Source organism: Pleurodeles waltl, chromosome 3_1, assembly GCF_031143425.1.
Source record: "Pleurodeles waltl isolate 20211129_DDA chromosome 3_1, aPleWal1.hap1.20221129, whole genome shotgun sequence".
Lineage (NCBI taxonomy): Eukaryota > Metazoa > Chordata > Amphibia > Caudata > Salamandridae > Pleurodeles > Pleurodeles waltl.
Genome location: NC_090440.1, coordinates 1,755,817,131 through 1,755,832,224, shown reverse-complemented (window position 1 = coordinate 1,755,832,224; position 15,094 = coordinate 1,755,817,131). Strand labels below are relative to the sequence as shown.

The 15,094-nt window shown below is 46.5% G+C and overlaps 1 protein-coding gene across 5 annotated transcripts in view; it reads right to left on the bottom strand.

The window, feature by feature from the left end:
• ITGB2 (integrin subunit beta 2) overlaps positions 1 to 15,094 on the bottom strand; it is a 487,597-nt gene that overhangs the window by 87,014 nt on the left and 385,489 nt on the right. For all 5 annotated transcript variants that reach the window (XM_069225707.1, XM_069225705.1, XM_069225706.1 and 2 more), the window contains 3 exons: positions 11,231 to 11,371; positions 7,912 to 8,096; positions 2,826 to 3,070 (listed from right to left, as the gene is read on the bottom strand). In XM_069225707.1, the coding sequence (XP_069081808.1) occupies positions 2,826 to 3,070; positions 7,912 to 8,096; positions 11,231 to 11,371 (571 nt within the window). The remainder of the gene's footprint in view (positions 1 to 2,825; positions 3,071 to 7,911; positions 8,097 to 11,230; positions 11,372 to 15,094) is intronic.

The following is a 15,094-nucleotide window of genomic DNA, read 5'->3' as shown; positions in this document are numbered from 1 at the left end:
GCACATGGCCAAAGGCCATGGGCGGTTGGCCACAAAGCCTGTCCTGTGGCCAGGCCCTGTGGCCAACCCCTATAAGCAACCAACCATGCACCGTGCACGGCCTTCACCCATGCGCAGCAGAGGATGTTGGCAAGACCTGGTCTGCAGGTAAACCCTGCGGCCAACTCCCCTAACCACCCAACCCCATGCTGTGCATGACCCTTTGGCCATGCGTGGTGAGGAGTTGGACGCAGAATCTCTAGGTGTGAGAACAGGTATAAGAAGGTGTATCTGGGGCTTGAGAGTGGTTGTGAGAGTGTCTGTCTGGGTGTGAGAGTGCATACATCAGTGCTTTATTGGGTGCATCAGTGTGTGCGCGGTTCTGTGAGTGGGTGCATAAGGGTGTCAGTGGGTCTGTGAGTGGGTGTGTGAGAGTCTGACTGGGTCTGTGAGTGGGTGTGTGAAGGTCTGACTGGGGCTGTGTGTGGGTGAGTGAGTGTCTGAGTGGGTGTGTAAGTGGGTGAGTGGGTGTGTGAGTGGTAGAAAGAGATTGAAAGATAGAGAGAAATTGAGTGAAAGGGGGAGGGATAGAGAGTTTTTAGGCTTTGATGGATGATATACTTATAATGAGATATTTCTGCACGAATTGAAAAGACAAATGTATTTGTCTATTGAAAAGAGTAAGGTCACCTGTCAGTATGAGCCTTAAATAACTGAATAAAAAAGAAAGGAGGGAAACGATCAGGGAAACACCTAGATTTGAACCGTTAGGCTATCAGGGACTGCGGGGGCACCTCAAGATCTCCCCCACGGTCCCTCACTATTTGTTTATTTATTTTGTAATATGCCCCTATGGGATATCAGGGGCCGCAAGGGGAGCCTCAACGCCTCCCCGGCGGTCCCTCTCTATTTTTTTTTTTTACTAAGCTCTTTATGGGCTGTCTGGGACCGGGGGGGAGCCTTCAGGCCTCCCCTGTGGTCCCATTGCTCCAGCAAGCAGGCATCTGCTTTTAACAACAGCTGCCTGGTTGCTGGAGCAAAGCTTCATCTCTGTTCCCTGCATGCATACCTGCGTGCAGGGAACAGAGATGAAAAGTCCGCATTTTGACAGCGGGACCTGTTTGAGAGGTCTCGCTGTCAAAAAGCTGACTTTGTTTGCTGTGACTTGGCTTCAGCTTCAAAGAAGAAAAAAGAAGAAAGAGCCTGCTGGGCCAGTCACAACGCTTGTCCTTTAAATTCCCGCTCCCACAGGATTCATGAGGGACTCCTGAGGGATTCTTGAAGAACTACAGAGGGAATGACTGTGTAGCGGAGTAGGATGTAGACTATATTGTATTTGTAGGATGTAGGAATTGTTCTCCAGTAAGGTATGGATTCTGAGAGATCCTTGAGTGTCAGTGGTTTGGAATGGGTTTCTGTTTAAAGCAGTTCTGAGAGGCAACAGAGGGTGAGTCAAAAAGTTATTGGGTCAGACTCATATTTTGTTTGATCTTCTTGATTTTGTGAATTAGGAATTTGTTGATAGCTGCCAATTTTCAGTAGAATGTGGAATGAGTCGTCAGCATGAGTTTGATGCAGTTTTAATGCATTTGATATGGTCAGCTTTGTTGGCTTAGTCAGAAGGTGTTGGGACTGAAGTTAGTTTCCACAAAGATTTGTCTTCTTTCCACTTGTGTAAGAGTTTGTGAGCCTGTTAAAACCTGTTATGGAGCAAAATATGCGGCATGTGTTCTCTTACGGTCAGGTTTCTCTTTTGCTGGCAAGGCATTCCAGGCTGTATTAAGAACAGGGCTTACGTTTTATTGATTTGAACGAAATATTGTTAGACAATTGTGCGGTGTGAGAGGGGGCCTTTTGTGAATTAAGCCATTTATACTTATAAGTATGATCAGGTTGTTAAAAATGGTCTCTGATCACTTTGAAGATAATCTTTTCGACAGTGGAATGGGTAGGATCTGCTCAAGCCCTTCGATTTTGGTGATTTTTTTTATCAGGATGTCTCTCAGTGAGACATCACCATATCATATGATGCCAGAGGGCTAAAGATTTTTGGCATACCGCTATGTTAACCTTAAAATGAGGCAGGTATTTGGTTGATGGTATTACATTTTTCAATGCAGCTCTCTGACAATAGTTAAGCCATCTGTGGTGGTTCAGGGCAACACTACGGAGCCTCGATTTGCCCATGCACGTACACTTAAAAGTACTCAAAAACATACAATATTCCACATTTGAAACCCATTGTAGTTGCAAAATATGAGGAGTAGGTATAGTTCATACTGTGAAAACACATTATACCACCTTGAAAATATAAAGGCATTGCCAAGAATAATAGAAAGTCTTTATTTGTGGGAGTGTACACAATTGCATAATTTTTCCAGGGAAAATGGAAAATATACACTTTTAGAGCAAAATGTGGTTTGCCAGTTTCTTGTTCGACATTTTTCACTCAAGAAGGGACTTTACACAGAAAAGTCACACAAGATACCGGCAACAGTCTGGTTCTCTCGGTGAGACATTTTCTGGGCAAACGATTCTCCGATGTGCAAAAATTATGCAATATCGTGCAATGCAATTTTTTTTTTTAAATTGAGAAAGTGAATGAATATCATGTTACAAAAACTTCAGGAATTACACAAATTTCACCGGCATAATTAAACTGTTACCCTGGTCTTATTATCTGTTTTGTTTCTGCAAACTGATAATGCCAAGCCATTGTCTCCTCAGGAACCTTTTTGTGATGGAAAACTACAGATCACGGAACGAGAGTCTGGCTTTCTAAATGTGTGAGGATTCCTACAGATGGCTTAACTTTTCCTGGCTGTGGACCGGACGATATTGCCTACCTTCTCCACCGCATAGCAATGCATTGTAGACCTCACAGTTCCAGTTGTTGCATTCGCAGAAGGCCCCATAGATCTGCTTCTTGGGATCATCACTGGCGTGGCAGATGCACTGACCACAAACACATTCTCCTAAACCAGAGCAAGTCTCCGAACCATTATCTTTCCTGCAGCTGACTTCCAGATCTGTGGTGGACTTTCCAGTTGTATTGCACTCACAGTTCTTGCCCACATAGCCTTCGTCACACCTAGTCATGGGGGGAGACAGAATGGTTTTCAAGAGTCAGAGGAAATTCATTTTTACGTGGGCAACAGTAAGTCAAGAAATCAAACCAAGTGATTCGGCCTGTACACCTTATGAATGACTTTCTCTTGGTGGCTATATAACAACACAAAACTTTAAAAATACCACATTTTCTATGTGTGCTTTCCCATAGTGAACGTGAAAGCTGGACATGCTCTATGGTATAAACATTTTGAATTGCTTTATTCGTATAGATTTGATACGGGGGTGAATAGTCTCCCTAGACTTTGCACAGTTATCGTTCTTCTTTCACCCTTCAAGGCATTTTTGATTTTGGCCATTCAAGTGATGCAGGTCCACTTGTCTACTACACTATTTTTTATTTATCACTGGCTTTTGTCTAGGAAAGAAAATCAGCTTATGCAAGGCATAGCCTTCAATAGGAGAAAAGAGCCAATATCCCATGGCCTCCGGTATCTACTTCAGGACTGGGCATCAGAATATCAGGGTCAGAACTGTTGGCTTCCATTTTGTCCACTATATATTAACATACTTTTTTTTTGCAAAAAAAAAAACACAAAAATATGTATTGCACACTCACGCCTTCTGTTATCCTTTACACACCCACATAATGGGGATAATAGGCATTCCGCAACTCAAGAAGAACTAATCTAGTATTGATTAGTATACCCTCCATATACACATGCTCAACAGTTCTATAGTTCATCTTGAAATTGTTGCCATCCCCCCCACGTCCTTTCATGTTTCCTGAGACAATCTCATGCAGCATATACAGGCTTTTCCAAAACACAAAAAAGGTCACTTTTTGCTCGCCAGGTCCTCAAAACTGGAACTTCCGCCTGTCTCTATTAACAGGCAATTTCTCTTTTCGCTATCACCAAGCTAAAGTCTTGCAAGCATTCTCTCAGCATGTTTGAACCATTCATCATCCACTGCACTGAGAATGGCCATTTTGGGGTATGAGGCAGATTGGGCTGCCAAGCACTGCATGTGTGGAGTCGATAGCATCCCAATATGGGCGGAGAACTGCGCAGCTCCGCACAGCATGCAGAAAGTCACCAACTTCCACACAGCATCGGAGGCTAGCAGGGTCTACCCCCTATTCATACACCAAAGCTGCTGCAGAGTTAAATAGGTTTGGTTGCGGTATTAAAATTGAATTATGTGGAACTTCGCAGTTATCGCCGCCTGTCGGGGTCCCATTAAAGCCGCCATCCACTAAGCATCGTCAAGCTGGCCAATGTTGTTTTACCATTTCTCCCTCAAGGAGAAGGGAGTCCGGAGTAATGACTATAAGAGACATATATAAAGGGTACCTGCTCCCAATCCGGGAGAGGGTCCACAATCAAATTGGTTTCAAGGGGATTGCATTCAGGCACGTCAAGATGGACAATTGGGTGAGGCTGTAGAGTGCTGCAGCCTCAAGTATCTAAGAAACTGGTAACATTGAAATCCAAAATCCTCTCTTAGTTCTTCGAATGTCTTGACCCCCAGTGTCACTTACAACATGCCTCAAGGAAGTGACACCCACTAGGTCCGAAACTCAATAGCCCTCCAGTACTGCAACCTCTGGAAGTAGGGTGCCACACCATAAAGGAGCACCCATGAGTCTGCCCTCCTATTGTTAAGTTTTAAATTCTAGAATTTCAGTGCCACTGAGTTCGGGTGGGGAGCATGCAATGTCAGTTTGCCACCATAGACATAGAGAATAAGGGAGTTGTGAGGAGGAACGAAGACCCAAGATGACCCCCACCAGGGCCGGTGAAATAGGCCACTAGCAGGAGCTGCACAGAGTTCCAATATTTCAGGATGCCAAGTGGATTGGACGGCCATGCCCCGGGCCATCAATGGAGAATCTGGAGGACGACTAGTGTTTATTGGGACAATGTGGGAGAGAAGACACATGCGGATCCAAGACGGAAGCCTTAGCTACGGAGAAGCAGTTGGAGTGTGGAGCAGAGACACCAAAGAGAGCAACGGCGGTTTGCTGCTTGGAAGGAGGAGCCACCAGAGAAGAAACCACGATGAGCAATGACCCTGCAGCTGCTGACAGCACCATGGAAGAAGAAAGGACCACTGGAGAAGACGCTTTCAACAAGGGAGTAGCGAGGAGACAGACCGAGGAGACCGAGAACTCCCATATCCCGTGAAACAGCCTGGTCGCAGGAAGAGTGACAAGGACACCCTGGGTCACACTGCCACGGGCCAAGAGATGGGTCGTAGCCTGAGGCAAGTGCTGGGGACTGTTCAATCATTTTAGTGGGGTTGGTAGGGCACATGCACCACTGAATAAAAGTATCTGTGGACTTTGGCTTACACAAAATGAATGGTGTGTCACAAGGGTGCACTTCAGAGAGAAACACTCCGTTTTGGTGATGGTAGCACAGGTGAAGGTCATATAATGCCTTGGACATTGAGCTGATCCCTTGTTATTTGGGTTTCCTTTTCTGAGGGGGAGCGTAATGCTGGCTGGGAGAAGACTCTATAGGGAGAGCGGACACAGAGGCCAAAGATCTCGACTAAACATGATTGCCTGGTTTTGGCAAACACAAACTCATACTTTTATATTTTTCTAACATTTGCTTATGTACTTTATAACCTAATAAAACATGGACAAACCAATAACTTGTGGGTCCTCATCACCCCTAATCTACAACAGGAGTGTTTACCCATAATCGAGCTTGAATGCTGGATCATCTTCCACACCATACATTCAGTCATTATTGAACAGTAGGTGGGAGGACCAATAATAAAATGTTAGGTTGATCATGGCCAGTCCCTATCGTAAATCTATTTGCAGCATTTTGCAAAAGCAACTCACTGAGGTCCACTCCCCCCAATATAAATGAGGTGAGAACAGAGTTAAATGATGCCAGGCTCACCTTGGAAAGATAGTGAGGACAGTTTTGCAGGGTATACAGTAGCCATGGAAGAGTAATCATTTTTCAAGAGTGCGATGCACCTTAGCAAAGACAGGGGCAAGGAGGATCAGCATTGCACATCACCCTACCTCACATCTAACAAAGGGGCCAAGTTATCAGCACTAGCCAAGTCTGCTGTAGTCCGAATGTTGACTCCGAAGTAGCAGAATCCAGTTTCTGCCACCATCATGCCTGTCTGGCATGTCCACTCCACTGTTTGGGCCGGTAGACCCACAAGGAATGATCATGTCTTTGACCAATTAACGAGAGTCCCAAGTGGAGCATAAGGTGTTGAGAACTTCCAAGGTGATCGGCTCAGAGATGTAGCAATTATTCAGGTACTTAAAGGATCATCAGTGTAGAGGGATACCCGATCCTTGTACATCTCAGACCTGGTGGCCCAGGATGCAGGATTAGTTTGGAGGAACTGTGCCATGGGTTCAATCGCAAAGGCAAACAACTGGGGCACCAAAAGGCATCACTCTTGTTTCCCTCTTTCAAGCAGGAATGAAACCAATAGGGTCCCCCCTACTCACACTCAAGTGCGCTGCCACAACGTAGCAGTTTTCATATGCCAAGTATTGAGGCCAAAGCCCATATGCCCCAACAGGAGGAAAATATAAGGGCACAGTATACAGTCAAAAGCCTCTTCAAAGTCTATAAGCAGAACAGCCAAGGGGTCTCCAAAGTCAGGCAGTTTCTCATTTTAAAGATACACACAATTTTCTTTAAAAATTGGAATGATTCCTCATAAGAGGAGACCCTATGGGTCACCAAACTAGACCATCATTATATACTTCAATCCACCATACTGAGGGCCAGAAAGAAGATCTATTTATTTGAAAAGATCATCTGCCAGTCTAATGCAACAGATGGGATAATTCTTGACCTTACTGGATTTGTGTTGAATTATGGTTATTTCTTTTTTGGAGGAGCATTTGATATAACAAATGAGGGACCGTGATGGTCTGAACATTAACTCTGTTCGTTGCAAATCTAACATTGGTGACATGGTGGGTGGAGATATATCTTCGGAACACAGAATACAGACATTCTGTGTTTAAGGTCCACATCATCCTTTATATTAGGAAAGTTGAGGGAACACATTTGGAAACACATGTATAAAGGATGAATCAAAATTCCATTAAAATCAGGTTATTAAGAGACAGAAATCAAAAAGATATTGTATTTCTAATCAAGCACTGAATATTGCGAATGTGATATAGACTTCTTACTTTGATACATCTTTGTGCTAAACGTGATATAACATTCAAGATCACAATCTGAGGGGTATTTTGAATAAAACCCATGTCGGGAAAAGGAAAACTACATCTACTTCAATACGTTTTTTTTTTAATTTAACGCAGTGCGTGTATATGATCACCACAAAATTAGGACCTCCTCAAGGCCTGATCTTTGAGAGCTGCCACTCTCCCACTGAAGGCACCACAAATTCAAGACCACAGCTTTGGCTTCTAGAGTGCATCCACCAAAGAGGGCGCACTAGGTTCTCTCCAAAAAATGAATTTCCAAAGACTGAATAGCTTATCTTGCCCATTCAGACTTCAAGTTAGGGAAAGCTGCAGAAAATAGTGAAGATACACAGGTTTTGGAAAGGCAACCTAGAGGTGTGAGCTGTCAAGTACGTTCCATTATACACCCCAATATCATTTATTTTACAGGCACCCCTGCTCAGATTTCAGGTTTAACTGCTGGGGGGGGGGGGGCTTGCCTCCCACCATGCTGCTCCTGCAGAGCTCTTTTGTCCTACTAGACCACCCGTCAACACCAGGAATGGTGTCCACTGTGGCGTGCAGGGCTGCAGGATCTCATGCTTCAGGATTCCAGCGAGCCTCACAATACATAGTTCACCTCGCCGCATAATTGTCTCAAGAATTCTTACCTGCAGATGCCACAGATTGTTTTGCCATGCGAGTTGCAGTCTCCCGGTTGCGGTGTGTCATCGCACTCACAGTCGCACAGGGTTTTGACATTTACAGTGAGTGTGTCTGTGAAACTGAGAGGTCGAATAACAAAGGACTGATCAGGGAGGCACTTGGACGCTGTTACTTTCACCACAAAGCTGATCTAAAGGAAACATTACATGAAACAGTGTTATAGTCACAAAATGACCCCATCACATTTGCATTCATTTGTCATCTATAAGAAAATAAATGTTTTAAGAATAACAAGGTGTAACTGTTTAATCATTGAGATGCTCTTTGTGATGTACTGGTTTTAGTACAAAATTGGAGACAGAAAGAATTACCAACATCAATACACAGCATCAGCAACCGAACAGAGTTTTCTATAAGCACTGACTGTGTCAGAATAAATATGGATATATGCATACACCATACACCTGTATGGTCAGCAAAGTAAGAAGACACCCAGGGGTGATAAATACTTAACACCTATTAGCAGCCTACACTTAATGATGCACAACTTGCAACTAGTATTTTGTGATCAGTGCTTCCTTACATCTGGCCCATAGTCCCGTGCTGTCAGGGATACACTGCTGTGTGCACACACTGGGCACATACAGTGGACTAAGGCCCTCATTCCGAGTTTGGCTGGCGGCAGTAGCCGCCAGCCAAACGGGAACCGCCACTTGGCCGCTCCGCGGTCAAAAGACCGCGGAGGCCATTCTGGCTTTCCTGCTGGGCCGGCGGGCACCCGCCAAAGGAGCGCCCGCTGGCCCAGCGGGAAAGGCCCTGCAACAATGAAGCCGGCTCCGAATGGAGCTGGCGGAGTTGCAGGGGTGCGACGGGTGCAGTTGCACCCGTCGCGATTTTCACTGTCTGCAATGCAGACAGTGAAAATCTTTCTGGGGCCCTGTTAGGGGGCCCCTGCACTGCCCATGCCAGCGGCATGGGCAGTGCAGGGGCCCCCAGGGGCCCCACGACACCCGTTCCCGCCATCCTGGTTCTGGCGGTGAAAACCGCCAGAAACAAGCTGGCGGGAAGGGGGTCGGAATCCCCATGGCGGCGCTGGAGGATTCTCCCAGCTGGGGGTAATCCAGCGGGAAACCACCAGACCCGGCTGGGCGACCGCGGCTTCACAGCCGCGGTCGGAATACAAAAGGAAGCACCGCCAGCCTGTTGGCGGTGCTTCCGTGGTCGTCGACCCTGGCGGTCAATGACCGCCAGGGTCAGAATGACCCCCTAAGTCTCATGCTGTGGCAGTGATGTGGCTCCTTCCTCTGCTGCTTGGCTATGTACCAGGTGCGGCCCGTACTTTAGGGAGGAGGGGCCACGCACCCTCACCTTTTGCCCCTCATGAAGAGTGTCTGTCAGGCTAAACAAAGGTCAGCCTGACAGACACTCTTCATGTTCAGGTCAGGCTGCCAGGAGTGAGACATGCACGATTTGCGCAGACTCCTGGCTGCCTGAGCTGAACTTTGCTGGGCTGAGGAGGTCACAGCTCCTATGGGCGTGACCTCCTCGGCTCAGCAAAGGTGCCTCGAGGCCCTCCCCTGGGTGACGAGGAAAGCGTCACCCATTGACTTCGACCTGGGCGCTTCAGGTTTAAGACCTGAAGCGCCCAGGGCGAGTGTCAATCAGTGACGCTTCGTCACAGAGTAGGGTGGGGTCAGCAGTCTCAATGACCCCATCCCACTCTGTGACGAGGCTGGGACTTCTGCCTTCCCTCATTGGCTGACCTTAGGTCAGCCAGTGAGGGAAAGCAGCAGTCCCAACCCTCCTGAGACCCCCGAGGCTGAAGGTAAGTGTGTGGGCGTGTGTGTGTGAAAGAATGAGTGTGTGATCTTTTAAAATCAATGTTTGGTGCATGCGTGCATGTTTGAATCTTATGAGTGTTGTTAATGGATGTGCATGCGTGTGTGTGTGAAAGAATGAGTGTGTGTGCTTCCTGCCCACCCCCCTCTCTCCTAAAGCTGCCGGCCGCCACTTTTATGTACACCTGGATCAGGTGTCACAGAAGCTGCCATAGGTTGGACACTTGGACAGCCTATCAGTCCGACTCAGAGTCAGTCCCGAGCTGAGTCAGTCAGGTTGGGGCCTGCTCGGAGTAGAGAGAGGACTGGCTGACACTGCTGTAGTTGGTGATGTTGTGAGCACTCACATTGTATGGCCGAAGATTGTTAGGGCTGGAGCAGGGTCACACAGGTTAGCTGGTGCTGCACTGGCTGAACAGGCAAGGGCAACCCTCCACTAGACTGGGTGCCTGGGCAGGAAGAGGCAGAGAAGTGCGGGTCCCTGACTTAAATGCAGGAGCCAGACAGTGGATAGAGTACTGCCCAAGGCACAGGCACCAGGGCATCCACTGACTACTGGTCTACTGTTGGATACCACAGTGCCACAGAGCATGGCCATGGCCCACCCCTACTCACCCAGGAGAAGGATATATATATTTTCCGTCACTGTGCTTGGGCTTTGCTTGTACTATTATTACAGTGAATAAATAGGATACTTTAGACAAAATGGGTCCGACGTGATGACTGCATGTTGCTGTGTCACCACATACATGTCTGGACTTGGAACGAATGCCAGGCAAAATGAAAATCATGCTTGAGTAAGGTCCAACGGACTGAGTTTTCAGGGCTGGCACCCACACCCAAGGTGGAACTGATTAGTGAAGGTTTCTCTTTACATTCCACCGCAGAGTCCTTAAATTTCAATGCGGCACCTATCTTAGTTGTGGGGAAACCCATTCTAAATCAGTAGGATTCCAACAGGAGCACTTAGTGCCTAGTCTCTTTGCTGCATTATAAATGGCTTCCCTTTAAGAGCCATTAACAGTACAATAAGCACTCTTTTAGCAGAGGCATACAACTTTTTTTGTCCAATCATATCTTTTGAAAGTGGATCGACTTGTGGGCATATCAAAGCTTCTCTCTCAGTGTTTTTTGAAGTTCTTTTGCTTTTGAACACATAAGATCTGGAGACAGCTGCGCTGTTAATCAAGGCCTAAAAGGTGCTTGCATTCATCATGAGTACATGCGCAACGTATACAATTATGCATGATGAAATGTCTTAACATTGTCACAAACAGTAACACATTAATTCGAGCTTTCCAGGAGAACTTCCAGAAAGCTTCGTGAATTCCTGAAAATCGTAAATCTGTAACCATGCAAGGTTGTACACCTATAGGTACAAATGTACAACTTTTGTTTTGTGAACTGGACACTTGGTTTTGGGGAAACTGGAACGTAAAATGGACAGCCAAAAAAGTAAGAGCGCTATAGAAGACAATATATGTACCTCTTCATTGATCCTCACGTTGCTGCACTCTCCCCTCTTTGCATCTTTAGTTTGGGTGGACCTGGGACACAAGGAGTCATATGTCACCATCAGAGAATCCGGCACGGTTCCATGGTCAAGGATGATGTTGGAGGACAAGTTCTGCAGGGACACAAGGATAAGCAAGTTACCGACAAGCTAACAATGCCACTCAAACTCCCTTAATCACGGTCCTAACAGTCGGAGTGTGAGCCATGTGGAAGAAATAGGAACTCTAAATTTAATATAACAATGCAGCTCTTCTCTTTTGCCATGAAAGTAGAAATACCAGACTTTTTTCTCAGTTTTACTTGACTCATGCACCATGCTGGACACTGAACATTTGTGTTTCTTAATTGTGCTTGGTTTGCCGTTTTGCATTCATTGCTGTGCTTGGGATGCAGTCTGAAGAGATCTTGGTGCTAAAATCCTTTTGAGGATGCTTCCACAAGCCAGTCTGGCTTCGTATATCAGGTTGCGTAGCATGGATCCTGTCATACAGGCAGATATCCTGGAGGCCTGGCATATATTCAGGGTGAATACTGGGGCACGGTGGGTACTGGGCTCCCCCATCTGCGCTGCACAGCAGGGGATTGTTTTCCAGGACCAGGTCCATAGATGGCAAGGATCTTGCTGTTCGGGAAATCGCTGGAATACCCTCCCCTTGTCATTTCCCTTTCCCAGTGCATCTGCATTCTCCTACGCACAGGGCTGGGGACACTTTATGTAGAAATGGATACCAGACACCAGTGCTTAATTTGTCAATAAAAACGTGCCGGTGCCCACAGCCCTCCTCTTAAATACGTGGCTAAATGTGCGAACACTGAATACTCAGACTGCGTAATCCTGAAACCATCACGAGCCTCTTTATTCCATTTACATCCCCTCCCTGCTCATGCGGCTCACTCCTGCAGCTTTCTATTTACTCCCATTGTGACGCTTTTTTGTTTTTCTCTTCCTCCGCGTTTCTCAAATGTCTTTTGACCGCAATAAATGCTTGAGGCGGAAAATTAAGCGCCGGCCTTGAAAAATAAGTGCCGGTGCTCCGCACCGGAAACAACAAGCACAAATTAAGCACTGCCAGACACCTTACACAGTGTACCCGGCCTAGTGCTTGGTGGTTGTAGGAATACACAAACTTCATGTTACTAATAATTAGTGCACCTGTATAGCACTATATGCCAACTGAATTGCCTCTAGTCACTGACAATTGTTATTAAAACGAACTCGATGGTACTTCTTTTATCCACCTATAATAAGTGACAGGCTAAGTAGACCCAATGGAATTTAAACCTGCCCCTCCCCCCCCCCCAGACGTAGCACAGATCTCTGCAGTTGAAAGTCCAATCAGCTATCCACTATATCAGCCTCACTGTGCAAGTGCACATCCTACCACCTTTCTTGGTGGTGAGGTCCCTTTGATGGTATTAAGGGGATTGGCTGCATATGTAAAAATCCTCATGATTTGTGTTGGTTTCTAGATCTCAATAGGCAGGTCATTTCCCCTCCTCCAGCATCTCCGCTCTCTAAAAGAATATGCACTACACATAAAAATTAAGTTTCATTTCACAAGTAAATAATTTATTTATTATTGTCAGAGTATGACCATGGACGTCAATTCACCAAAATGCCAGGGGTAGCGGAAGTGACATCACACGCCATTTCATCTTTACTTTCACTCACACAGACGCTTACACAAACACACATTCACTGATACACACACTCTCTTTTACATAGGAGGACTCTCACAAGCAAACATGAACACAACATACATTTAAAAGTGTTTTTTACTTAATTCAGCTAGCAAGGAGGATCATATTCCAGCTAACTGTACTCCATTTTTTATTACACTAATACTGAATAATGTATTATTCACTCTTATTGTGATAAAAAAAAACGGATTAAAAACAAGGAAGTGGACCGTAGCAACGTCCATAAAGAGGAGCTGCCCCTGTGTTCTTGGCACTGATTTCTGCCACCTCTGAGATCAGAGGTCTCAGAGGCAGTGCCAGGGGTCGCAAGAGGCAAGCTAGGGTTTGCAGCTGCAACCCCTGGCGACCTCGAAATGACCCATGAGTATGACCAAGTGTTTAATATCAGCCAGCGATATACAGAAATGTTATCATATATGCGCACATTTAAAAATGTGACTTAAATGTTATATTTTTCATCTATTCAAAATGTATTTTTAGAGCCTACAGCTGACGCTGAACTTTCAAATAACTGTGTTTTGGTAAAAGGTTAAGTCTTTGCTGAATAGTTTATGTTTAAAATGCCAGACTGGAATTTGTGTGCTTAGTTTACACATTGGCGGAAGCTCAGCTGGCTCTGTAGGTGTCAACTCTTATCTGGATAGGGCTACCATTGCACAGTGACGGCTGCCTCAGTTCCCCTTAAAGCAGGGCGACAGTCACTAATTTTTCCTGCAAAGGAGAGCCACCTAAGGCATAGTGGACGCCTGTAGGAAAATGCTCACTGGCCCGACATGCATGGAGAAACCTCCTTGCGCGTCTGGGTCTCAGTGTTTTATATTAGTTCTCAAGAAACAACTACCTGCTGTAGGAAAGCATCCTCTTTCTAGCATGGTTACCCCCACTTTTCACCTGTTTGACTGTGTTCACTGGGATCCTGCTAACCAGGACCACAGTGATCAAGTGCTCTCCTTTTAAACCTGATTGCTGGAACCTTTTTTCACCACACATTTGGCATACTGGTGCCCCCATGTAAGTCCCTAGGTTATGGTACCCAGAGCATCGGGGTACTAGGGGATCCCTATGGGCTGCGGCACGTATTATGTCACCCATAGGAAGCCCATGCAAAGTGTTCTGCAGGCCTTTCATTGCAGTCTGTGTGAAACGGTACATGCACCTTTTCACTACCACATCACTGCACCAGATCACCCCCTATGGTAGGCCCTCCTAGGCCAGAGGGCAGGGTGCAAGTACCTGTGTGTGAGGGCACCCCTGCACTAGCAGAGGTGCCCCCACGAACTCCAGTTCAATTTTCCTGGACTTCGTGAGTGCGGGGACATCATTTTACATGTGTACTGGACATAGGTCACTACCTATGTCCAGATACATAATGGTAACTCCGAACCTGGGCATGTTTGGTATCAAACATGTCAGAATCATACCCCAATACTGTTGCAAGTATTGGAAGTATGATTCCATGCACTCTGGGAGCTCATTAGAGGACCCCCAGCACTGCTACCACCAGTCTTACGGGGTTTTCCAGGCAGCCCAGGCTGCTGCCACCCCTCAGACAGATTTCTGCCCTCCTGCTACTTGATCTGATCAAGCCCAGGAAGGTAGAACAAAGGATTTCCTTACGGAGAGAAAGGAAAGACCCTCCCCCAATTAGAAATAGGTGTGACAGGCTTGGGAGGGGTAGCCACCCCAAGTCACTGGTACGATTTGAAGGGCACATTTGGTGCCCTCTGTGCATAAACCAGTCCACACCGGTTCAGGGATCCCCAGTCCCTGCTTTGGTGAGAAACTGGACAATGGAAAGGGGAGTGACCACTTCCCTGTCCATCACAACCCCAGGGGTGGTGCTGAGAGGTCCTCCAGAGGATCCCTGGGTTATGCCATCTTGTTTCCAAGGTTGGCAGGGAACTCTGGGAGCATCTAAGTGGCCAGGCAGGTGATGTCAGAGTCCCCTTCTGATAGGTGCTTATCTGACTAGGTGATCAATCCCCCTTTCAGGGCTATTTAGGCTCTCTCTCACATGGGTGGGTCCCCAGATCTGGCATGCAAGATTCCAGCAGTACTCCTCTGCAACCTCCACCTCGACTTCTGGCCTCCGGAACCGTGACTGGAACCTCCAGTACCTGACAAACTGCCTCCA